This window comes from Phodopus roborovskii, unplaced genomic scaffold, assembly GCF_943737965.1.
Source record: "Phodopus roborovskii unplaced genomic scaffold, PHOROB, whole genome shotgun sequence".
Taxonomy (NCBI): domain Eukaryota; kingdom Metazoa; phylum Chordata; class Mammalia; order Rodentia; family Cricetidae; genus Phodopus; species Phodopus roborovskii.
In genome coordinates, this window is record NW_026126599.1 from 13,519,943 (window position 1) to 13,545,340 (window position 25,398).

The 25,398-nt window shown below is 50.3% G+C and overlaps 1 protein-coding gene across 3 annotated transcripts in view; it reads left to right on the forward strand.

Annotated features, from left to right (window-relative positions):
* Positions 1–23,881, forward strand: part of Evi5l (ecotropic viral integration site 5 like) — a 39,759-nt gene extending 15,878 nt beyond the window's left edge. Inside the window, exons 2-20 of one of the 3 annotated variants that reach the window (XM_051205489.1) lie at positions 83–267; positions 2,800–2,989; positions 4,118–4,342; positions 4,454–4,528; positions 5,175–5,300; positions 7,372–7,515; positions 7,699–7,788; positions 9,150–9,247; positions 9,337–9,397; positions 15,636–15,689; positions 16,806–16,838; positions 17,813–17,953; positions 18,878–19,006; positions 21,175–21,315; positions 21,436–21,591; positions 21,697–21,843; positions 21,919–22,014; positions 22,098–22,193; positions 22,362–23,881. In XM_051205489.1, coding sequence (XP_051061446.1) covers positions 116–267; positions 2,800–2,989; positions 4,118–4,342; positions 4,454–4,528; positions 5,175–5,300; positions 7,372–7,515; positions 7,699–7,788; positions 9,150–9,247; positions 9,337–9,397; positions 15,636–15,689; positions 16,806–16,838; positions 17,813–17,953; positions 18,878–19,006; positions 21,175–21,315; positions 21,436–21,591; positions 21,697–21,843; positions 21,919–22,014; positions 22,098–22,193; positions 22,362–22,649 — 2,442 coding nt within the window. In that variant the 5' untranslated portion in view covers positions 83–115 and the 3' untranslated portion in view covers positions 22,650–23,881. The remainder of the gene's footprint in view (positions 1–82; positions 268–2,799; positions 2,990–4,117; positions 4,343–4,453; positions 4,529–5,174; positions 5,301–7,371; positions 7,516–7,698; positions 7,789–9,149; positions 9,248–9,336; positions 9,398–15,635; positions 15,690–16,805; positions 16,839–17,812; positions 17,954–18,877; positions 19,007–21,174; positions 21,316–21,435; positions 21,592–21,696; positions 21,844–21,918; positions 22,015–22,097; positions 22,194–22,361) is intronic. The other 2 variants (XM_051205491.1, XM_051205490.1) reach the window with 2 other exon arrangements.
* Positions 23,882–25,398: the final 1,517 nt, after the last annotated feature.

A 25,398-nucleotide genomic window follows, 5' to 3' on the forward strand; every position in this document is an offset into this window, starting at 1 on the left:
GCAGGCAGACTCTGCTGGCCCAGAGCTGACAGTCCAGGGTGGGCATCCACCCAATGCTAAGTACATATATCTCTAATCCCAGGCAGAGCTGTAACCTGGCTTACCCTCTTGGCTGATGAGCCTGCCCACCATGGCGAGCCCCACTCTGAGCCCCGACTCCTCATCTCAGGAGGCACTGTCAGCACCCACCTGTTCCCCAACCTCTGACTCCGAGAACCTCAGCCCAGATGAGCTAGAGCTGCTGGCCAAGCTTGAAGAGCAGAACCGGTGAGTGGGGATGAGGAGGACTGGTTCCTGGCTTCCTAGGAACCTTCCTACTCAAAGCTGGACCTGGGCTACACAGAGCTACAGCTACCACAGGGTGCTTAAAGAATGGCTTCTCTTTTCATCTCCTAGACTGGGCTGAATTAATTGCTTCCCTCATTCACAAAATGAAACCTACCTTTCAAAAGGTCAAATGAATCTAGCTGCCATTTGCAATGCCATTTTTGAAGGAAGAGGTTAAAGCTCCCACCTGACCCCATCTTAGAGTTCTTATTTTGTTTTGTTTGGGGTGGGGGTTTTGTTTGTTTGTTTGTAGAATTCCCTCACTGGGTGAATTCTAAGTAGGACTTGCTGAGCCATACTCCCAGACCCTCACTGGGGGACTCTAGGGCAATGCTATACCATAGAATCTTGCCTGCAGTCCCTCACTGAGGTATTCTAGGCAGGGACTCTACTACTGAACCACAATCCTGGACTCATACCATTACTCAGGAACGAAGTGATTCAGCAGATCAGGAGACACTGGCTACAAAAAGGTACTTTATTACTTACAGTTCCCAAAAGGAGAGGAAACAACCTGTCAGTCAGGAGGCAGACTGGAGCCTGAGGAAAAATGTTGGCAAGAACCCTTATGTTGGTTTCCATGGGCAGGAGTGGGTGAAGCAGGGCAGGCAAGCTTACAAGTCACTGAATTGAAGTATTTCAGTTAGCTCTGGCTAGAGGTCTATCCCTGGATGCTGGGCACTCAACCCTGTGGGGGAGGGGTGATATTAGCAGATAGATAATAAGCAGAGTGTAAAAGCTTGATGGAGGAAGTGGTTAGGGTGTGGGTGCTGCATTGGGTGATTTGCATATGAAAGTCTACTCACTGGCATGGGGGCCTTTCCTATTTTTAATAACTGCCTAACCCTAGGAGGGACCATCCCTGTTCATCTATCCAGCGTCTATAAAACTGTCAAAGGTGCCATAAAAAAGGTCCTAGCATCCTAGCACATGGGGGACCAGATCCTGTTTGAAAATAAAGGACTAGACTTGCCAATAGTAGAACACTCACCAAGAATGTACAGGTCCCTAAATTCAATCCCCATTTCAAAAACCAATGGGGGGGGGGGAGGCTGGAGATATGGCTTAGTAGTTAAAAGCCTAGCTAGTTACTCTCCAGAAGACCTGGGTTCAATTCCCAGTATTTTCATGGTAGCTCGTGGCTATTGGTTAACTCCAGTTCCAGGTAAGTGGATTCCCTCTTCTGATCTTTGGGTACCAAGGACATAATGGTTTACAGGCATGAAGGCAAAACAAAATGGAATATTTAAAAATAAGAATTATTCTGGGTATTGTGGTACACACCTTTAATCCCAGCACTCAGGAGTCAGAGGCAGGTAGATCTCTGAGTTCCAAGACAGCCAAGGCTACACAAGAGAAACCCTGTCTTGAAAAACCAAAATATAGTAAGGAGAAGGAGGAGGAAGAGGAGAAGAAGAAAAGAAGACTTATTTTTTAATAAAATGGAAGGGGATGTGATTTTATTTGTAAAGTCTTTGAATATAATCCCAAGAATCCACATTAAAAACTAGTCACACCAAGCATTTAATCCCAGCACTCAGGAGGCAGAGGAGGATGGAAATCTACGAGTTTGAGGACAGCCTGGTCTACGTAGGAAGCTCCAGGCTAGCCAGGACACACAGTGAGACTCTGTCTTAAAAAAAAAAAAATAGTCATGCTGAATGCTGACACATACTTGTAATTCCAGCAACAGAGAGGTAGGGACAGGCTCACTGACCAACCACTCTCACCTGATTGGGGAGATGCAAGTTCATGAGAGACCCTGTCTCAGAAAATAATATAGACTCTTGAACAGTATCCAAGGTTGACCTTTAGCCTTCACATGCATGTGAACATCCATGCACATGCATGTACATATGCATATGAAGAAAGAGAAGGTAAAAATGAAGAAGGAAGGAAGAAAAGGACATAATTAATACAACCCCACAGTGTCTTCGGTACTCTATAACTGCCCTTAGCCAGAACTTGTATTCAGAGCCCCTCTATAAAAATATAGACTATCCCTAAATCAGCTGGGCTGAGTTGGTTTGAGAATGAGATGACAGAAACACACTCAGCATAGTACTTGGAACAGAAGAGGAACACACAAATGACTTTCCAATGGCCAGTAGATGAGGGCCATGGCTCAGGCAGGTTAGATCACTGGCCAAGGTCACTTAGCAAGAAAGGCAGCATGGGGGCTGGAGAGATGGCTCAGTAGTCAAGAGCACTTGCTGCTCTCAGAGGATCCAAACTCAGTTCCCAATACCTGCATTGGGTGGCTCACAACCACTGCAGCTCCAGGAGGTTCAATGCTCTGCTTTGGCCTCTACATGCACCTATACACACATCACATACACATATAGAGATAAACATTTTTTAAAGAATGGAAGGCAATGTGGATCCAGTCTAAGAGGTCAGGAACTCCAGAGGACCTTGTGTCCCGGACTCACTGGAATTTTCTGACCTCCTCTCTCCCACTCTTCCTGCCAGGCTCCTAGAAGCTGATTCCAAGTCCATGCGCTCCATGAATGGCTCCCGGAGGAATAGTGGCTCCTCACTAGTATCCAGCTCCTCAGCCTCCTCTAACCTGAGCCACCTGGAGGAGGACACGTGGATCCTCTGGGGCCGCATTGCCAACGAATGGGAAGAGTGGCGACGCAGGAAGGAGAAGCTACTCAAGGTGGCCTGAGGCAGATGTGGGATGAGCATGAGTCTGGCCAGCCTGGTCCTTTATCCACCAGGCAGGGCCAGGTAGACCAGCTCAGGCAAAAGGCAAAGGGACACAGGGGAAGGACGGGGGGGGGGGGGGGGGGGTAGGATGGAAAAGGTCCTGTGTCTGCTTGCTTTCTACTCTAGTGTGATGGTAAATACCTATGACCCCTCACTCAGGACACTGAGGCAAGAGGCTTGCAAATTGAAGACCAGTTTGGAGTGCATAATGAAAGTTTGTGTCAAAAAGCCAATGGCTTAAAAAGAATGTGAGGGGACTGGCAGTGGTGGCACAGGCCTTTAATCCCAGCACTTGGGAGGCAAAGGCAGGCAGATCTCTGGGATCTCTGAGTTCAAGAGGCCAGCTGGTCTACAAAGCTACACAGAGAAACCCTGTTTTGAAAACAACAACAACAACAAAAAGAATGTGAGGGCCTGGGAACTATCTCTATCTAAAGTGCTTGCCCTGTAAGCTTGAAAACCTCCATGTAAAAAGATGAGCATGCTGGCACATGCTTGTAATCCCAGCTGCCTAGAGCTTCCTGGCCAGGCAGCCTAGCCCAATGGGCAAGCCCCAGCTTAGTAAGAGACCCTGTTTCAAAATACACCGTGGACAGCTCAGCAGGTATAGGCACTTGTCAAGATTAACAATCTGACCTTTAGCCTTAGGTCCTATATGGTAAGAAGAAATGAATTCCTTCAAATGCAGATGCAAGTTGTTTTATCACACATCATACACACAAATAAATAAATAAATAATGAATAGATACAATTTAACAACAAAATAAAAACCAAGGCAGATACCTCTGGGGAATGACAACCAAGGCTGACCTCTGACCTCCTTATATACATATCCACAAGTACCTGTGCACGTGTACACACACATATGAATAGGCACACAAATAGAAGCTAGGCATGAGAATTGGGTTTGTAGCTTAGTGAAAGAGGAGTCACTTTAGGATGGAGGAGCCAAGTAAGCACCATGACTAGTGACTCAGATGTCCTCTGTACCATCCTAAAAGCATAGGTTGGGTTGCCTTTGGGAAGGCTGCAGTGCACAAGGCAAAGTCCAGCCCTGGCCTCCCTCTCCCCATAACAGGAGCTGATCCGAAAGGGCATCCCACATCATTTCCGGGCCATCGTTTGGCAGCTCCTGTGCAGTGCCACAGACATGCCTGTCAAGAACCAGTACTCAGAACTACTCAAGATGTCTTCACCATGTGAGAAGTTGATCCGCAGGGACATTGCCCGCACCTACCCAGAGCATGAGTTCTTCAAAGGCCAGGATAGCCTGGGCCAGGAAGTCCTCTTCAACGTCATGAAGGTGAGGCCTGAGCATTGGCTCTAGCCACCTTAGCAACAATCCCCACTTGAGATGGCTGGGGGGGGGGTGCTGGTGGGAACCCTGTGTTCACCCATCCTCCTTCCCTTCCAGGCATACTCCCTGGTTGATCGGGAGGTGGGCTACTGCCAGGGCAGTGCCTTCATTGTGGGCTTACTCCTCATGCAGGTAAGTGCCCATCCTGGGGTCCATCTCCAAGAGATGGACACAAGAGCATTCCCTATATCCAGTGGCCTCCTAGGGCCAGAACCTTCCTCAGCAGCCAGCTCACTGTGACCTCTGACAAAGGCCAGGCTAAGCGGCCAGTGGATGGATACAGAGGAACTAGGCACATGTGCTGTCTGGGTCCTGATACTGTATTATCCAGGACAGGTACAGGGCTTAAGGAGTAGTTGGACAGGCAAGAACTATGAATCAAAAATTTGGGTGTTTATGGTGGGCTCAAGGACTCCTCCAGAGAAATCAGAAGGCATAGGACAGGGAAAAGGGAAAGAACTAGGAGTGAATGGAGACATCCCAGCCAGGTATATGAGACTGGGTACTAGCAAAATTTAGGTACAGCTCCGTTGTTTCCTGTCAGTGGCCCTCAGCAAATAACATCAGCCACGGGGTTTCCATCAGTAAACAGTACTGACCATATATATGGTTTATTGGATGAGTCCCAGTAGCCAGGTACAGTTACAATGAATATAAATGGGATAGGAACTGGTCCCTGTGTACCATGACACAGTCCAGAGTCTGAGCATGCCCTTCCCATCCTTCTGTCACTCAATACACAGACACACACACACACACACACTGCTGGTCCCTCCAGATGCCTGAGGAGGAGGCCTTCTGTGTGTTCGTGCGACTGATGCAGGAGTACCGGCTGCGGGAGCTCTTCAAGCCCAGTATGGCTGAGCTGGGACTCTGCATCTACCAGTTTGAGTACATGCTACAGGTAAGCAGGCCAGGGATGGCCACCCTGAAGCTATCTCCAGAAAGCCCCCAAACTCGAAATTCTAGGCCTGAAGACTCACCCTTGTAGATGGAAACATGTCTCAGTTGGTAGGCTACTTGTCTGACATGCACAACGCCCTGAGCTCCAGCCACAGCACTTTATAAACTGGGCATTCCTGCACTTAGGAGGTTGAGGCAGGAGGATCAGAAATTCAAGGTCAGTCTCAATTCCATAGGAAATTCACAGCCAGCCTGAGCTACATGAGACCCTGTCTGAAAGAAAAAGGGGGTAGGAGGGGAGTGGTGACAGAGAGAACGTGCCTGAAGCCTGGCAAGGTGGTACATACCCATGATCCATGTGTTTGGGTTTCTGAGACAAGAGGATAACAAGTTCAAGGCTACTTAGTGAGGTTCCATCTCAAAATCTAAGAGCTGCAAGGTTGGAGCATGGGTCAGTGTTAGAGGACTTGTTTAGCATGTATAAGAGTCCTGGGTTCAATCCCTAGTTCTGTGGAGGAGGAAAAGGAAGAAGTGAGGGGAAATGGAAAAAGAGAGAAGGAAGAACAGAAGGAAGGGAGGGCAGAGAGGCAGGCCCAGAAAGGGACACCTGTCCTGTCCTGTTCCCCAGAGATGAAAAAAACCTGCTCCCTGGAGCGTGCTGGGAGGGACATGGCTAGCCAGGACAAGGGCCCCTTGACTCCTAAAGGAGCTCCCAGAGCTACTAAAGCAGAGTGGGAGGAGAGGACTGGCTCTGTGTGCTAAGGGTGTGGTGGAAGGAGGGAAAGTGTTGTCTGCCTGCCTCTGCTGATTACGGGGAAGCTGCAGATGTATGTCTCCATTTATAAATAGCAACCCCCACAGGGCTCACTCCTGGCTGGCAGACAGAACCAAAGTGTTTATGCTGCACACACATGTATGCACACATCATCCTTATACTCTTATACACACTGGCCAGCTCCAGAAGCCCATGGCAAGAGAACTGTGCCCTCAGTGAGTTATCAGTGAAGGCCCCTCTTTCAGGGTGGGAGAACTCCATAGGAGCTGATAGTTGCACAAACAGGAAACCAGGCACCTAAAAAAAATGAATGCAAAGGGCTGGGATGGCATGCTTGCCTAGCATTTATGAATTTGTAAGGCCTTAGATTGACCCCAATATCCTTCCCTAACCACCCCCCCAAAAAAAAAGAAACTTCATGGCTGAGCATGGTAGTGCTCAAATATTTTTTTTTTTTTTTTTTTTTTTTTTTACTTCATTTTTGAGACCAGGCCCTGGAACTTACTTTTAGACTAGGATGGCTTTGAATACACAGAGATCCACCTTCCTCTGCCTCCCCAGTGCCGGGATAAAAGGCAAAAAAAAAAAAAAAATACATAGAGACAGCTGGACATGATAATGCACACCTTTAATCCCAGCACTGGAGAGATAGAGGCAGCCAGACCCCTGTGAATTCATTAGCCAGCCTGATCTACATAGCAAGTTCCAGGACATTCAGGGCCATATAGTGAGATGCTATGTCAAAGAAGGTAACAGTATCTACCTCTGACCTATACACACACACACACCTACACATGTACACACATATGAACAAATACATACTTCCTCCACATACCCACAAATAGAAAATTATTTGATTCTCAGCATCTGCCCCCATCAAAGTTAAGAAGTGATTGTAACCCCAGGCTGGAAGACCTAAGCCCCCCCCCCAACCTAAGATGTACACAGCCAAGCAGATGTGCAGTCTGTATAGCACAGAGAATCACTGGCTCAAGGAGGAAGACCAAGGCTCTGCCACCTTCTCAAGCCTAGGTTTCCCTAGTGCTCTGCTACCATCTAGCAGCCTGAAGTTAAAGTCAATCACACTTTGACAGGCATTTCTTCAAGCCCTGCTTGTGTTCCCATGTCACTCAAAGTTCCAGTATGCCTCAGCTTCCCCCAAACACAGTAGCCAAAAGAGGACCTAAGCGAGACCTAGGTTGCCCAGGGTGGGTCAGCAAATGCTCCTTGGAGGTGAGGGGCACTGAGGCTCAATACCTCCCTCTCCATGCCCACCAGCCTCCCCCTCCTCACACAGGAGCAGCTTCCGGACCTGAACACCCACTTCCGATCACAGAGCTTCCACACGTCTATGTATGCATCATCCTGGTTCCTCACACTTTTCCTTACCACCTTCCCCCTGCCTGTGGCCACCCGGGTCTTTGACATCTTTATGTATGAGGTGAGTGCCCCATAGAGCATCCCAGCCCACTCCACTCTGCCTGTGGAGGGAATGACATCCCATCCCAAGAAAGAATCATGACCAATTGGACAAAGGACAGACTAGGGTGTCATCCTGTTGGGAGGACAGGGGCCTCAGTGATGGGAGGACGGAAGGCTCATGGGGCTGTGGTTGCTTTTGCAGGGACTGGAGATTGTGTTCCGGGTTGGCCTCGCCCTGCTGCAAGTGAACCAGACAGAGCTGATGCAACTGGACATGGAGGGCATGTCCCAGGTGAGTCAGGGTGGCTGGGAAGGTGAGACTGTCTCTACTGAAAGTGACAGGCACAGGAAACCTTCCCCTATGACAAGAAGGGAGATAGAGACGTGGCTAGTTGATAGCATGCTTGCCTAGCATGCATGTAGCCCTGGGTTCCATCTCTAGCACTACATAAACATTCATAGAGGTACATGGCTTCAATCCCAACACTCAGGAGGTGGAGGCAGGTGGACCAGAAGTTCAAGGCTGTTATGAGGGCCTGGCTTCCCAATGGAAGACATTCCCGAGCATCTGGGATCCTTTCTGCTTTCTCCAGAGGCCTTGCTGAGGAATACCCCCACACACACACACACAGCCCTACCTCCCCCACCCCCCCCCCAACCCAGGCTCTGTCAGATATAGCCCAGAGCCAGTAAACAAACTAGCACTGGGGAGATAGGGAGGTTGGCACTCAACTGATTTGGGGAGGGGCTATTCACTCTTTCCTGAACTCACTTGTTGCCAGCCCCCAAAGTCTGCCTGCAAAGTAACCCTGGCTGAACTGGGAGGCTTTCAAGATGGTAACATCTCATCTCTCAGCCAGGGGAATGTGGGAAGGATGGCCTCCTGCCTTGCCCCTCCCTGCCTGGGTCTGCCCCTGGCACAGTATGTTAGGGCAGAAGCCAGCTTTCCCCTCGACACGGTTTTCCTATCCCACAGGCCCCTCCCAGCATCTTCCAGCTGGTGCTTCAGGAAAGAATGCACAAAAGCCACAGTTGTGTCTGTGAACACGGGCATCCATTGTCCAAGACTGCCTGAGGGGGCCAGCTGGGTGGAGGAACAGGACCTGTTGTCCACTGGGCTTTTCTGCCCCCTTCCTGAGGAAGGCTCCCCCATGCTCAGACCCCATTCATTCCAGCCCTGTCTTCAGAAGGCCCTCTAGCCTGATTGTTTCAACATAATTTTATTTATTATTGTTAATGTGGGGGTTAGGGGGAGGAAGAAAGAGGGAGAAGGGCACAGTGCTCACAATTCAATTCTCTCCTTCCACCCCGGGGTTTGGGGCTCAAACTCTTCTCTCTTTCCACTGTTGGCTCCTGGGACACAACTCAGGTTAGCCATGGATGACTAGCCAAGCTGATCCCCACCCCCACCTCTGGGCCTGATTTTCTCAAGTTTCCCCCAAAGGCATCCTGGGAAGGCAGGCCTTCCGGTCTTCCCCAGCTGTTCCTTCTCTTACAGTCATTCATTTGTACTACAGAAGCTGGCTGAGTAGCCAGTCAGCAGCCTAGGGATTGAGATAGGAGAAGCCCCAGGCAGTAGCAGGATACAGTGACAGCTCAGGCAGACCCCGATGATCAGGACCCTTGTGACAGTGACTCCCTGTATCCCCACAGTACTTCCAGAGAGTGATCCCCCACCAGTTTGACAGCTGCCCGGACAAGCTGGTCCTCAAGGCTTACCAGGTCAAGTACAACCCTAAAAAGATGAAGAGGTCAGTGCCTGGAAATGGAGACCCCAAGAGGGAAACCCTCCCCAGTCCCGGGGAGGCGGGGACGGTGACCGCGTGTCCTGTTCCTACAGGCTGGAGAAGGAGTATGCAGCTATGAAGAGTAAGGAGATGGAAGAGCAGATCGAGATCAAAGTGAGTTCCCGAGGCATGGGGGGAGGGGCAAAAATGGGCGCCCTGGAGGCTTTCCCTCGCAACTCCAGAGCTGGCCGCTAGAGAGCAGTCTTATCCAGCCTGAGGTTCCTGATGACCCTTCCTTCACCTGCCAGCGCCGCGTGGGAGCGCCTGTCCCAACTGGCATATCCTCAGAGCTGGCCACACAACAGTAAACAAGACAGTCAAAGTTTCTTGCCTTCATGTCCCTGAAGCCCCCTGTCATGGGTTGAGCGTCAATAAATCAGTGAAATAGTGTGAACTCCACAGAGTGCTCTGGTTATAATCATACACGAGACAGCCAGACGTGTAAGACACGCCTAGTCTAGGAGTTCAGTGCAGAGGGCCTAGGGTAGCAGGAATGTACCTGATGGGCAGGAGAACACCCAGAAGGCTGAGAGGACAGGGAACCTTGGAGATTGGGGGCTAAGAGGAGAAAGGCTCAGGCAAGCAGGATATGTAGGCTAGAGTATGGATGCCCAGTGAGGGTCAGGGTTGCACTGATAGCTGATTTGCCAGCCCATCAAAATCAGGTCCTTGAGTACACAAAACCTCTGAGTCCAAACTCACCTCTTGATGGCCTCTGCTTCACCCCCCCCCCCTTAATGTGACTTTAGCTATTCACCAAACAAAATTGATTGAAACAAAGAAGAGACCTGGTCTTAAGTGATAAGGATCTGGCTTCCCAGATGAAAGCACTCTGGAGCTCCAAAAATACAGTCCCTGCCCAGCATTTAGATGAAGAAAGAGGAAGGTTCATACTCAGCTAACTGTTAGGAGGCCCACCTACTCCAACCCATCGACTAGCTATGGGTCTTCAAAGTCCACTCACCAAGCAAAAGGGCCCTATCACCCAGTATAGAGGACAGACAGGGGCACAAACCCACACACAGACCTGGTTCTGTCCTCTCCAGCTGATGAGTCAAAGTGGTTAACACTGGTGTCCCATCAAGAACCAATTTTGCTAACCTTGCAGGTAAATTCACCTCTCTGAGTATTGGAGTCCCCATCTGCAAAACAGGGTTTTTGCTGCACTGTTCCTATTACTATTGACCTTGTAGCCATCATTCCCACCTCTTATGGAAAGTCAGGGGCAGAGCCTAGATGATTCAGATCACCTGTCACCTGTGTCTGCAAACCCTGCTTGAGGGTTCCAGAAAGCTTTCTGGGTTTGTGAGTCATCTCACAAGGAAGGCAGCTTGGGTGTTGCACCAAACCAAAATGTGGTTCTTGATGTGTGCAGACAAGGGGACTGCTCTTATCTAGTGACCATGAGGACCCAGCAATAGACAGATATGCCACAGACCCTTAGGGCCATGGGCGAGACTGAAAGTTTCCCCTGTGAGTTCCCCCAAAGGCCTTGAAGAGTCAGATGGATGCTGTCACACAGGGCGCAGATGTCCTGCAGTTTGGGCTTTCACCTTTAAACTTTTTTAAACATCCCGATTTGATGCTGGGCAGTGGTGGCACACAACTTTAATCCCGGCACTCAGGAGACAGAGGCAAGAGAATTTCTGAGTTCAAGGTCAGCCTGGTCTAGAATGAGTTCCAGGACAGCCAGGTCTACACAGAGGAACCCTATCACAAAACAAAACAAAACAAAACAAAACAAACCTTGTTTGAATTGGGTAAGGCAAGATGACAAATGCATGGACAACTACCTTTGAAAGAAGAGTGTGCTGGGGCTGGGGCTATAACTTAGTGGTGAGCATTTGCCTTGGGCTCTGTCCTCAGCACAGGAAAAGAAAACAGAGGGCAAAGGGTAAAAGAAGGCTCAGAAGGTAAAGTGCTCATTGTGCAAGCATGAGGACCTGAGTTCGATCCCCAGAACCCACATAAAATAGCTAGAGGTGGTAGTCTCATTTTAATCCCATCCCTAGAGATGCAGAGACAGGCTTAGCCAAATTGGCACATTCCGAGTAAAAGAGGAAAGGTGAGGCTGTGGAGATGCCTTGTTAAGTGCCTGTCTCTCAAGCATGAAGACCTGAGTTCAGATGTCCCAGAACCCAACAGCAAAAGCCAGGCAAGGTTGGTGTGCATTTGTAACTTGGGGTCAAGGGAGATAACAGGCAGATCTGTGGAACTTATTAGCCAGCCAGTCTAGCTCAAACAGTGAGCTTCAGAGAGAAACTGTTTCTAAAATTAAAGTGGAACAGGTATGGTAGCACATGTAATTCTAGCTGTCAGGGGGTAGAGGCAGATAGATATTTATAGGTTCTAAGCCAATCTTGTCTACACAACAAGTTCCAGCCCAGCCATGGCTACATACTGAGACCCTGTCTCAAAATAAACCAACAACCCCAGGCATGGTGGCACAATCTTGTCATCCTAGGACTGATGAAATGGACTTGAAAGGATCAAGAGTACACAGTCTTCCTCAGCTGTATGGCAAATTAGGGACCAACCTGCGCTAAAGGAAACCCTGTCTCAACAGAAGGACAGACCAGGCTGGAGCCAGGCATGGTGGCATATACCTATTAATCCCAGCAGTTAGGGGCAGAGGCTGGCCAATTTCTGTAAGTTCCAAGCCAGCCAGGTCTTAAATTGGGACTTTTTCTCAAAATATAAATAATAAATACTTTAAATGCCAACCTCTGGCTTCCATGTGTGTGTGCACTAGAGCATGAGCTTACACACACACACACACACACACACACACACACACACACACACACCACACAGGAAAAATTGGTTATACTGTTTCAAGAGGAAAAAACAGGACACTCAGAGAACATAGAGGAGGCAGGGACCAGAACCTTCAACATGCTTTCTACAGGAAGGAAGAATAAAAACAGGGCAGGTATGTGTGAACAGGCTCAGGACCAGGCAGGGCAGGAGTGATTTTCTCAGCTTCAAGGAGCTGAGCAGTACTGGGCCATTAGAATAAGGCCATTAGTAAGCACCAGACAGGTTGAGGACTTGGGTTCTGGACTTGTTGGTCTTGTGTTGGAAAAATGACAATGTACCTGCTCTCTAGCAACTGGCTAGTTCTGGGAAGGATTCTCTCTCCCAAGCTAGCAAGGCCTTGGATGCTGAAACCTCATAAAATAAAGAGACTTTCAGAGTCAGCAAGTCAGCTCAGTGGGTGAAGGCACTACCACGAAGCCTGATGACCTAAATGTGATCCCCAAGGAGAAACTGACTCCTGCATGTCCTCCACATGGACCATGGCAATCATGTGTGTGTGTGCACATACAAAATAAAGAGAAGAGTAAATACCTAAGTAAAAAACTATTTGAGGATGTCGGGTCCCTAAAACAAAAGAAACCACCACCTTTGGTTTCTTTTGTTTTAGATGGAATCGTCCTGGCTGGTCTTGAACTTTACTCCCCAGTGCTGGGATAACAGGCATGTATCACCATGCCCAGCCTCATTTACTTATTTTTTATTGTTTGTTTTTCATTTTTAACCTTAGCCAAAAATATGAGAAACAATGAATTTATTAGTTGTGACAAGGCCTTTATGTATGTAGTACAAGCTGTCCTGAAATTTGCAGTCCTCCTGTCTCAGTACTGTAATTACAGATGTGTACCACCATCCTCAGCTGGGGGGGAAAAAAGGTTTTAAGACACACAGAGCAAGTGTATGACCTAACATTGCTTTATAGCCAAGGATGACCTTGAACTCCTTCCTGACCCTCTTGCCTCTGCCTCATGAACATTGAGATTGGAGGCGTGTGCAATTACACCCAGTTGGTAGGGTCTTGCAGATTGAAGCCAGGGCTTGAAGCATGTTAGGCAAGCATTCTACCAACTAGACAACATACCCAGGCCCACACTCCCAATTTTTCATAAACTGTGACTGTGACCAGTGTATAGCCCTGTGTACCCCTTGTTCATTCTGCCTCCCTTTTTTCCCTTTTGGGTAATCAGGAAAGGGAGGACTCATCAGCTGGGCCTGTCCAAGCTTCTCTGTGTGTGCTAGGTGCAGTGACCAGAATGGACAGAGCAATCCAGGAGTTTATAGACCAGGGTTGGGGACCTAATCCTGTTCTTAAACAGTTCTGACCCAACTGTATTGGGAAGCTCAGCTGAGTTCTGCTTCTCTCTGACTCAGCTCCTTACACATAATGTGACTCAGTGACCATCAGAGCCATGATTGGCTCCAGTTGTTTTCTGGGTGTTTCTATCACCATGTCTCCCCCAGAAGCAACCCAGGAGATCTGTGTAATCAACCCATAGCAAGTATTCCAGTTTCATTTCTGCTGCTATGACAAACTGAGGCAGTCTGGAGAAATGGCAAGGCAGTTAAGAGGACCTGTGTTCACGACTGTCTTTATCTCCATCTCAAGAGATCTAATACCCTCTTCTGGCCTCTCTCTGTAGTCACTCCATGCACATTTAAGACAAGAAATTATTTTAGTTAACAATTCCACGTTACAGTTCATTACGACTAAGGAAAGAGTTTGAGACCATTAGTCACGTGGCATCCAGTCAGGAACAAAGAGTTTGTTGGCATGTTGGGATGCATGCTTACTTGTGGTCAGCTCTCTTTCTCCATTCATGCAATTCAGGATTCCCTGTCTGGGGAATGGTACCTCCTACAATGGGTTGGTTCCTCCCACATCAATTAAGGCAGTCAAGAAATTCTTCTACAGATGTGTCCACAGGCCAACCCAATGTAGACAATCTTTCATTGAGGCTGTCTTCCCAAGTGAGTCTAGGTTCTGTCAAGTTGACAACTAAAACCCTTACAGCCAGACAGGACTCTCAGTCATCTACTAATACTAATGATTTCTTCATAACCAAGAGGCTGAAGAGGTTAGAGCTACAGCACATCTACATATACCAATTTCCTAGAGGGTCATGAGAGACCCTAAAACTACAGATACTTACCCTAATTTCTTCACCATGGAACAGAAGACAGAACCAAGCATGGTATGATGCACCTCTATACTCAGAAGACAGAAGGGTTAGGGTTCAAAGCTGATTACACTATATTACAAGACTGTAGGAGGCAGGAGTATAATATATAACTATATAAAAAGACTGTAGGAGCAAGAATGTAACATATAGCTATATAACAAGACTGTGGGGGCAGGAGTGTAACCAAGGCAGTTTCTCCAAAGTGCCCTGACTTTTATCCACACCCTGGCATCACACCACATACACAGCATCATGGTACATGTCTACCATCTTAGTCCTCAGGAGGTAGAAGCAACAGCATCAAGGAGTCAAAGGCAACCTTGGCTTCACAGCAAGTTCTAAACCAGCCTGGGACATATGAAATCCAGTCTCAGATTAAAGCAAAGACCACCTGCATGTTCAACACAGGAGAGCCCAATTCTGAGAGGGGGGACTGTTCCAGAGAGTCTAACTTAGAGGCTGCTGGGACCAAAGCAAAAAGTGGTCAGAATCTGCTCCTCTCCCAAAACAGAGGCCTCTCTGTCCTCAAAAGACTAAGGCAGAAGCAGACTTCTGAGGACAGTATAGATGCTAACTGTTCCTTACATTCACTGGGGGAGGACGGGGCTGGAGGCCATGCCATGAAAGCTCTCTGGGTTGTTTCTACTGAAGGTTTGGATTTTTTAAAAGATCATTTTGAATTGAGGAGGCAGATCTCTGTAAGTTTGAGGCCAAACTGGTCTACAGAGCTAGTTCCAGGACAGCTAGCTAGGGCTATATAAATAAATCCTGTGTTAAAAAAACCAAAATCATCACCATCATTTTGAGACAGTATCTCATGTAGACCATACTGTCTTCCAATTAAGTATGTAACCAAGGATGAGCCTGAATTTATGATTCTCCTGCCTCCACCTCCCAAGTGCTGAGATTATAGTATGTGCCACCAAACCAGGGTTTTGTAAATCAAGGGCTTTCATATGTGTTACAAAAGCACTGTACTAGCTGAGCCACAGTCCTAGCACCAAAACAGTTTTAACTTTTATTTTATTTTGTGGATGTGTATGCAATAACATGTATGTGAAAGGTCAGAGGACATCTTTTAGGAGTCAGTTCTCTCTTTCCACCATGTGAATCCTGAGCATCTAACTCAGGTCATCAAGCTTGGCAGCAAACACCTTTATCCAACAAGCCATCTTGCAGGTCCTCCGTATTTTAATGAACCATCTAGACAGGAGTATGCTTCATCTTCTGAAATTTCTGACCCAGAACATAATGTCTCTAAGGGACCTTCCTTGACCTCTGTGGTTGGCGAATGAGGATTAAGTGTCTGTAAGTGTTCAGGCATGCTCTGAATTGCTCTTGCTCTTCCTCTGTAGAGGCTTCGAACAGAGAACCGACTGCTCAAACAACGGATTGAGACCCTAGAGAAGGTGAGGAGTGTGGGTACCAGCCACTGGGTTCCAAATCTCCCCACCTCAAAACACCCAGCAGCCATTAAGGCTGGGGCCATTACTCCCTTTTGAACCAGCGGACTTAAGCCTGGGTAGGGTGAGCCTTACTCTTTTTTTTTTTTTTTCCTTTAAGTGGGAAGGTGGGGAGGAGAGAGAGACAGAAAAAGCCCTGTCTGCCCCTTCAGAGGTACCAGGCCTTACTCTTATGATCTCAGCACACAGAAGGTGGAGGCAGGAAGAGCAAGGGTTCAAGGCCAGTTGGCTCAGCTGCATGAGACCCTGTCTCAACAAAATATACGGTTGGCCTTTTCTTCAAATGCCCCAGACCCCACTGAGATTTGGGCTGCCCTGTTATTAGGGGTCCCTGGAAGACTTCATCCCACTCTGGATCTCAACTCAGCCCCTAGGGTTGCCACTGAATTACAACTCAGTGGATGGCAACCACAAACTACATGGGTGGGAGGCTGAGCTCTGTCACTGAACCACAAGGAACCCTAACCTGTAATTTGTCAGTCTCACCCAGAGCGGAAGGAAGACAGAGTGGAGGAGGATGGGGGAGCCTCACCACTTGAGGTGGAGAGGCATGGACTTGGCCTTGGGTCCTACTAGGTTAAGGATGAGGGTGGTTTGGGTGATTTAGCCTGACTCTGGGCCCCACTTCCTGCTCCTTTGTGCTCCTCCTTTGACTGTTTGCCGACCACAAGGAGGCAGTAGGTCATAGAGAGGATGTTACTACCCAAAAGCCTCAATTGTTGTTTTCTCTCAAGATTGAAATGCATCCCCGGTCCCAGCCCTCCCTGGGACCTTCTCCTCACACAGTGGAGAGACATTCCTGCTGCTGAGTTTTCTCAGCCCAGTGCACCCCGACCCCCCAACTCACATGAACCCCCTCCAGGACGGAGCTGGCTCTGGCTTTGGTCTTTCTCCGGGTCCTCTTCCGCTGGTTCTCTGGTCTTCACTCCTCTCTCCCCTGCTTCTAGAGGTAGCCCACTGCATTAGTGACAAGTGGTTCTTGTCTGTCTCTCCCCTTCTCCTGTCCCCTGCCTTCTGCTCTGCCTCCTTCCCCTGTTGCTGGGAACCCCCTTCGCCTGGTAGGAGAGCGCGGCCTTGGCTGATAGGTTAATCCAGGTACTGTAGCCTTTCCATATACCTCTGCACTCTCCATCCTAGACCCTTCCTGGGTCCCTGCACAAGACAGCCAGTAACCACCTCTTTCTTGGCCACTGCCATTCTGGGGGCAAGGGGGCAGGCCTGGCAACTTGCATGGAGGGAGCAGCTTCCAGGGAGACAAATGCTTTGAGGGAGGAGGCATGTGAGCTGGAAACAAACACCAGGATGGGAGGCATTTGTGGGAGTGAGTTTAGAAGAAAATTTACACTCAGCCTAGACAGCAGGCTTTTTCCACCAAGGGGCAACAGATGCATAGGGCTCTGGACCCTGACAGCATTTGGTTGTAGGCCTTGACATGTGTTCTGCTGAACTTCCATGAGCGTGCTCACCCACAGGCATGCATGCACGACTGCAGGCACACACACAACCCTTTGACTTCTCTCTGCTTCTGCCTCCATCGCATCACCATCTCTCCCTCACCTGCTTCTGCTGCTGCTTCACCCTTGGATGGCTTTTCTAGAAGCTTCTGCACAGCACCCAGGGGCTCCGAGCCTGGAATGGGGGACAGGGGTATCAAGTTGGGTGGGAGAGATGTGGGTGGAGGAAGTGACCCCCAGGGAGAGGTGTATTCTACCTTGCCGAGGCCTTTGACTCTGGAAAACAATCTTTCTCTTCATTTGAGACAGAGGCAAACAGCCAGAATGGGGGAAGAAGCTCAAGCCTGGGAGTTGGGGGCAGTTGCCACTTAAGCCTGGCAGTACCTCCACAATGTCCAATACTCCCAGGATCCTTCAGGTGACCTGTCCTTGCCTGTCTCCACCCCCCTACATCCTGAGGCCTGCTGTGGGGTACCCCATCCCAGGCTCTGAGCACCAAAGGCCATGCCTGTCTCACTCACTCTTCTCATCCTCTCTGAGCCTCCCAGAGGCCAGGCCTGGGACCAAAGCAGATAGTCACAGCACCCTTTCCACCCCCATCCTCACTGTGCTCAGGGGCAGGTGACACGGGCACAGGAGGCTGAGGAGAACTATGTCATCAAGCGGGAGCTGGCAGTGGTGAGGCAACAGTGTAGCTCAACTGCAGAAGACCTTCAGAAGGCACAGAGCACCATTCGGCAGCTGCAGGAACAGCAGGTACGGGGTGTGGGTGGGGTTGACTGGCAGGACCACACCTCCTGCCTTCTGGCCCTCAGGGATTAGATCTGTAATGTGCATAGGGTATCCAGAGGCTCCTGTGGATTTCTTCTCCTCACAGCACAGCCTAAGATTTCCATTTCTCACCCTGAGTGGGTATGACTTATCTTGAGAGTACGCAGTAGTTCCTCTGAGAAACAACCTCAGCGGCCTACTGTAAGGCAATGAAAAGGGAGGTCAGGTCCAGAGCTGTTGTCCTCAGGCTCAAGAGCAGTGCTAAAAGATGGAGGTCACCTAGAAGGGCACCTCAGGAGGCCTGGAGCCTGTCTTGACCAGGAAGAGATGCTGGCACAAAGAGTCAGAGTTCCTAACAGGACAAGATCAGGGAATAGGGGACTGTGGCTGGAGAAGGGGGTGCCTGCCAAGGCCAGATTGGGGTGGTCCCCTAGAGGAATTCCCTGCCAGGCCACCAGAAAAGAAAGAGAGGGTTTCGGTTTCTACCCAGAAGCCTAAAGGGAACTTTCTTCCCTCCTGTCCTTCCCTGTTTTGAAGTGAGGTCTGAGGGGGACAGGTAGAAAAGGCCCCAACCCTGGCTCTGGTCCCTGACCATACCCATGTATATGATTCTACAATGGGCCTCACTGCAGGAGCACATGTCCTACCCACAGCCATGGTTCTGGGATTTGAGTCTCAGAGGTTCTCAGAAGTCATCCAAAACTCATGGAAAGTCACATTCCCAACATTCCTTCTGTGTGGCTTTCCCTGGAAAGTAGCCAAGCCAGTTCCATTGCCTCCAAGTGCCATGAATAAAGTATGGGTTCAAACCAGGATGTCCAGAAACTGAGACCCTCTTCCAACCCAGGCCCTCTTGCCCACTAGTGTGGAAGCTATCCACCAGGGGCCAATGCTGTTCTTTACCTGCAGGAAAACCCACGCCTCACAGAGGACTTTGTGGCCCACTTGGAGACAGAGCTGGAGCAGTCAAGGCTACGCGAGACAGAGACTTTGGGTGCCCTTCGAGAAATGCAGGACAAGGTTCTGGACATGGAAAAGGTATGGCTTGGAAAGGATTTTTAGAAGCTTCAGAAGCCAGGCATGGTCACATACACCTATAATCGCAGCAGTGTGGCAGAGAGATGGGAGGATCTCTGGCTAGATGGTCTTTAGATGAGCTCCAGTTTCAGTGAGAGACCCTATCTAAAGGGGTTAAGGCAGAGTGATGGGGCAGGATCTGGCATCATCCTGTGGCCTCTTCAAGCACACACTCATACACACATGTGCATAGCAAAGAGACAGACAGAGAGAGAGAGAGCCAACAAAAAGAGGTGGCCGGGGAAATTGCTGTACTCTCCTTCAGTCAGACAGTTCCCCTGGAAGAGGAGACCTCTCCAAGCTGCTTTAGAACCCATTGCCCCTAGGAATTGTCCCCTACACCGCCACAGTCTCCAAACAGTCATCTAAGAGTATAGAATTTGGAGCCCTCATCCCAGAGCTGCCCACGCTCATATACACAGCAGCACAGCCCTGCCCTAAGTCTCACTGTCAAATCACAATGTGTGGCAGGCTTCATAAGCTGCCTGGGTACCCCACTGCACTGTGCACTGGGGCTGAGGTTCCAGGATGTAGGGAAGGAAAGGCTGATAGGGCAAGGCCTGGGCCCATTAATTAGCATCTTCTCCAATGAAGATACTCTCCAGAGGCAAACTAAGGGCCACACTTTCCTGCCTGCAGCTCTAGAAGTGGGCAACCAGACTTGAGTGCCTGCCCAGCTGCTTTGTAAGCTGATGGAACTCAGACTAGGATGTACCTTAGTTGGTGGAATGCTTGCCTAGCATACATGAAGCCCCAGATTACATCCCTAGTGCATACCTGTTACCCCAGCTCTGGGGAGATGGAAGATGATGATCAGCCGTTCCAGATGATCCTTAGCTACATAGCAAGTCTAATTTCACCCTGGGTTACCAAAGATCATGTCTTTAAAAAAAAAAAAACAACAAAACTCTCCTGGGAACTGCCACAAGGTTCTTAAAGTTGAGGAAAAAAACCCCTCCCCCAATATCAGCTACTGCTATGTAAGGGCCAAAAGCCTTTGCCTCATCAACACACCTCCCCCACACAGAAGGGAAATGTGCCCAGCCTACACCCTGTCTTGTCTTGTGTTGCACACCCAGACCTAAGCAAGGGTCAGTAAGGACCAGGCCTACCAAGTTATATCATGAGTACCACCACACCCCCAGTTATTGGGCCCTCTCCACACTAGGCAGAATAGAGGCTGGTCCCAGGCCTGCCTGTTTCTGGAAAAGGGCTCCAGGCCATGTTGTCCGATGTTTTTTGTTTTTTAACTCTTCTCTCTTTGGCTCTTTTGGGAGGCCTGCCACCCATCTCCTAGATAAGCCACACAGAGTCTTATTCTTACTTATAAACGCCTGGCCTTAACTTGGCTTATTTCTAGCCAGCTTAACTTGCCTCTGGACTTTTTCTGTATAACTTTTCTTTCCTTCTTGTTCAGTGTCTGGCTCTGTGACTGGCCCCTTCTTTTCTTGCTTCCTTTATCTCTCCTGCTTCCTGATCCCTTCTTTTCTCCTTCTGTTTATTCTCTGCCTGTCAGTCCGGCCTATACGTTCTCCTGCCTTGCTATGGCTGTTCAGCTCTGCATTAGACCAATCAGGTGTTTTATATAGGCAAAATAACACAGCTTCACAGAGTTAAACAAATGCAACATAAAAGAATGCAACACATCTTTGCATCATTAAACAAATGTTCCACAGCATAAACAAATGTAGCACACCTTAAAATAATATTCCACAAGGCCAGGCCTGGGGACAGCACAGGGTGCTGCCACCTGTCTTGTAGCCCGTTTGTAGCCCCATGGGTCCTGAAAAGGTTGAATATTGGAGCTAAGAGCAGACCTGCACTCACCCTAGCTGCCCCAGAGTGCATTATATAATTAGTAGTAATATTTACAGGAGGTCTCACAGTTTAAGGTTTCCAAGGACAGACTTGAGAGAAAGTAGATGCTGATTTTGCAGATAATGAACCTTGGCTAGAATTACACACGAGGGTCCTCTTCCCCTAGGCCTAGTCCCAGTCCCTGCTCCTTTCCATCAGCTGCTTTAGGCAGAAAAAGATCCTGGGAAAGACCTAAGGTATGCATGGGTCCTGCGGCTTAGGCATGGAGTTACAGCAGCTTTCCAGGTTCCTCACTTCCTGTCTCCCTGCAGAGAAATAGCTCACTGCCAGATGAGAACAATGTGGCCAGGCTCCAAGAGGAGCTTAAGGCGCTCAAGGTGCGGGAGGGCGAAGCTGTAGCCTCCGCGCGGGAGTTGAAGTTGCAGCTGCAGGAACTCTCGGACACCTGGCAGGTGAGGCCGGGTGGTGAAGGTGCCCCCAGCAGGCTGCGCCTGGAGCAGCTGGTGGGGCGTATCTCGGGGTTCATCCGAGAACAAGGCTGGGCTCTAGAACCTTTCCACCCTCCGTTCTAGGCCCATCTTTCCCGCGGTGGCCGCTGGAAGGAGTCCCCGCGGAAGCTGGTCCTGGGCGAGCTGCAGGACGAGCTCATGACTGTGCGTTTGCGCGAGGCACAGGCCCTGGCCGATGGCCGCGAATGGCGGCAGCGCGTGGTGGAATTGGAGACTCAGGTAGACCATGCCTACTCGGGGGACAGGGGCCCCCCCACAGCGGACCCCTTGAGCAAATCGTGACGACCCCTTCCTGCTGCTGTGCCCTCTGGCCCTCCTTTCCAGGACAACATCCACCGCAACCTGCTGAACCGCGTGGAGGCGGAACGTGCGGCTCTGCAGGAGAAGCTGCAGTACCTAGCGGCGCAGAACAAGGGACTCCAGACTCAGCTCAGCGAAAGCCGCCGCAAGCAGGCCGAGGCTGAGTGCAAGGTGCGGCCCCTGCCCGGATCCCACGACCCCACCTGCGACCTTGCCATCTCCTTAACCCAACGTCCCCCGTTTCAGAGCAAGGAGGAAGTGATGGCGGTGCGCCTTCGGGAGGCTGATAGCATGGCCGCAGTGGCGGAGATGAGGCAGCGCATCGCAGAACTGGAGATCCAGGTGAGCTGAAGGAGCTGGGAGGAGGGTAGCCCCCCTGGACTGGCCATGCTCTCTGACTGCCAGTACTCCGGCCTTACCGGCAGAGGGAGGAAGGCCGCATCCAGGGCCAGCTGAACCACTCGGATTCCTCACAGTACATACGTGAGCTGAAGGATCAGATCGAGGAGCTGAAGGCCGAGGTGAGAGCATGGGATGTTGGCGACAGGCCAGACTCTGGTGCAGGGACCCGGATGAAGCATGAAGCTAAGAGGGCAAGGGAGGAGGGCGCCTGATGGCCAGGCTTTTGTGTGGGTACACCAGTCTTTCCAATGCGCGGGTGCCCCCTACCTCCTCCCCGCGCACCCCAGGTGCGGCTGCTGAAAGGCCCACCAACCTTCGAGGACCCGCTGGCTTTCGATGGGCTTAGCCTGACCCGGCACCTGGACGAGGACTCCCTACCATCTTCTGATGAAGAGCTGCTGGGCGTGGGTGTGGGCGTGGGCGCAGCCCTGCAGGACCCACTCTACCCTCTGTCACCCCGGGACGCACGCTTCTTCCGTCGTCTGGAAAGGCCAGCCAAAGACAGTGAAGGAAGCTCAGACAGCGACGCAGACGAGCTGGCCACGCCTTATAGCAACCAAGGCCTGGACAACTGAGGCTGGGGGCCCACTCTCTGGGAGCCTGGAGGCTGCAACCACCGCTTGCCAAGAGGGGGCAGCAGTCACTGACCTTGCTGCTTCGAAGTACTAAAAAAGTCGTCTGTGCCACCGAGGCTCCCACCTACCGAGGTGGAGGAGGCAGCGCAGAGGGCAGGGCCTACTGGCAGGCCGGTCCTACACAGCAGTGTTTACCCGTTTTAGTCCATATAGCCCAGACCCTCCTGAATTCAAGGGGTGCCTGGGCCAGTTACCTGGAGGATGTTGCTCTCCTAATATGGACAAGGACCGAAAGTGCAGAGGTCCCAGGACTTGATAAGCAGGAAGCTTCCTCCTCATAGTCAGCTTCCCTTTGGGACAAGGGTGGCCCTGCTGGGTGGGGCCCAGGAGCTGCAGTAGGTCTGAGGAAGGAGAAGCAACTTGGACTGGTTATTAGCACCCCAGGACAGGCTCTCTGGACACAGTGATTTTGAACAGCCAACCCCTTGCCACCAGGGTCAGATGGCCAGGCTGGGCTTTTCTGCCTGGTGCGGGCATCACAGCCCCTGCAGCAGAAACCAAAGTCCCCCCCATGCCATGTGCAGGGTCACCTGGGGTGTGAATAGTCAGTGGGAACCAGCTCAGGCCTGGGCAGTGTCTCCCCACTCTCTAGAGCTGCAGAAGCTGCAAAGAAGAGACCCTTCCCCCAGAGCTCCCATCCTCCTCTGGGGATCACACGTGTTGGCTTGCTGTGGAAGAGAACTCCCTTCCTTAGGAGTTCTCAACCTCAGTCCCTTTGTTCCTGTCCCTACCCCCACTTCTGGCCAGAGTGTCCCAGTCAGAGTTACCTCCCTTATCTTCTTGAAGTGTTTCGTGATCTCTGACTAGTCAGAGTTGAGAATGGTGCCAAAGTCCATCGATGCTCCCAGGCTCCTTTATCCCTTGCCCCCTGCATCTTGGGACCTTGGGGACTGACCCCCTCTCAGTGCTCCTAGAGCATCAGGTAGAGTGGCATCCCAAGCAATCCCTGGGTGCTTCCTGGGTGGCCCCCAGCTCAGTCTCCATTCCTGGTGGCCCACTCTTTAAGTATTAAAAAGCCTGGGGGCTGGGGCAGGGTACCCCTGAGGAGGCCTCTTACGTGCTCCTCATGTGCCCCTCCACACTGCCCACCACCATTTTGCACACTGCCTGTTCACACTCCATGTCTCCCAGGCAGGAAAGATGAAAAATAAAGTGTATTTACACAGTCACAATGGCTGTTTAGTGGAGCAAGGCAACGAGCTGGGAGGATCACAGCAAGAAGGTGCTGAACCCCATCCTTGTGCTCTGGAAGTTCAAAGATGAATGCAGTGGCTAGTCTCTGTGAGAAAGGCCACAGGGATGGAGACAGGGTTTGAGCCTGGCCTCATCCAAATGGCCAACTTCAGGAAGAGCTGGGCCCAGTGATTTCCATTCAGTGGAGACTCATGGAGTATTCTACCTTGTCCTTGTCTCTATGAAGTCTCTGCTGTCATGGAGGTGGGTGCTGAGGGGTTGGGGTGAACTGTCATTAATGTAATGCCAAAGTAGACAACCTGAGCAGAAAAATCAAAATGACTCCCTGGAGGAGGCAGTGTGACAGGTTTCTCTGAGGCCAAGAGCACAAAGGCCAGATGCCATGGGGACTGAGGGGAGAGGAGGGGTTATTGGTGAAGCGCCAGAATATCCTGGAAGAAGAAACAGATCTTGTGTGAGTGTGGTGAGACCAGGAAGAAGGTGTGTGACTGTTCCTGTCAGGATGAGTTTGGGCTTGAACTAAGGGCAGGTGGGCCCATGGAGGAAGCTGAGAAGAGAGTCTATTGAGTGGGAAATCTCCTACTGAGGATCAGTAACCAGGCAGTATATCAAATGACAAACTGAGTCAGGAAATGGGGACATTTTATTGGAGGGTTGTCTGGAAAAAGAGTACCCAGGATTAGCTCCAGCCCATGGTGGAGGAGTAATTATAGCTAATGGCACTAAAAGACAACTCTTCACTACCCAATGGCACTGAGCAACTGGACACAACCCTGATTCCTAGTTGAGTCCCTACAAATGTTCCCATTCATTCCAGTCCCACAGATCTAACCCTGATGTTCATCTCTCACTGTGCCTACTACTCCCGTGGGGTCACTAATCCTCCACACACTCCTGTCTCCAAGCTGGCTCCCTGATCTGGGGCCTGGCAATGAGAAGTTGGCCTTGAGGTTCTAGCTGCCCAGCGTTGAGTCAGATTTTTGCCGGGCATGGTGGCATGTTTAATCCCAGCACTGGAAGGCAGAGGCAGGCAGATCTGAGTTCCAAACCATCCTGGTCTACCAAGTGAGTTCCAATCAGCCTGGTCTACCAAGTGAGTTCCAAGCCAACCTAGTCTACAGAGCAAGTCCTAGGCTAGCCAGAACTATACAGAAAACCCCTGTCTTTGAGGGAAGAGGTCATCTTTTTTCTTTTAGACTTTTCTTGACATCTGGGAACAAGGATAACTGGGGTTCCCCTCCAGGGCTCAGCTAGAGAAGAAATCTCTGGCTTGCCACAAATCTGAATGTTGGAGTCCAGCACATGCCCTACCTACCCCCAACAACAGAGATAGCAGTGGCCCTCTGAGATGGGGCCCTTTTCTCTTTGGACTGTAAGCTAGGAGGTGACTGCTTCAGGATGAGGACAGAGAACTTAGTTGTCTGTGCCTGACAAGTACCTGACTACAGGGTAAGGTAAGGGGGCTCAACACAGGGGTACCGCCATTTTGACTCCC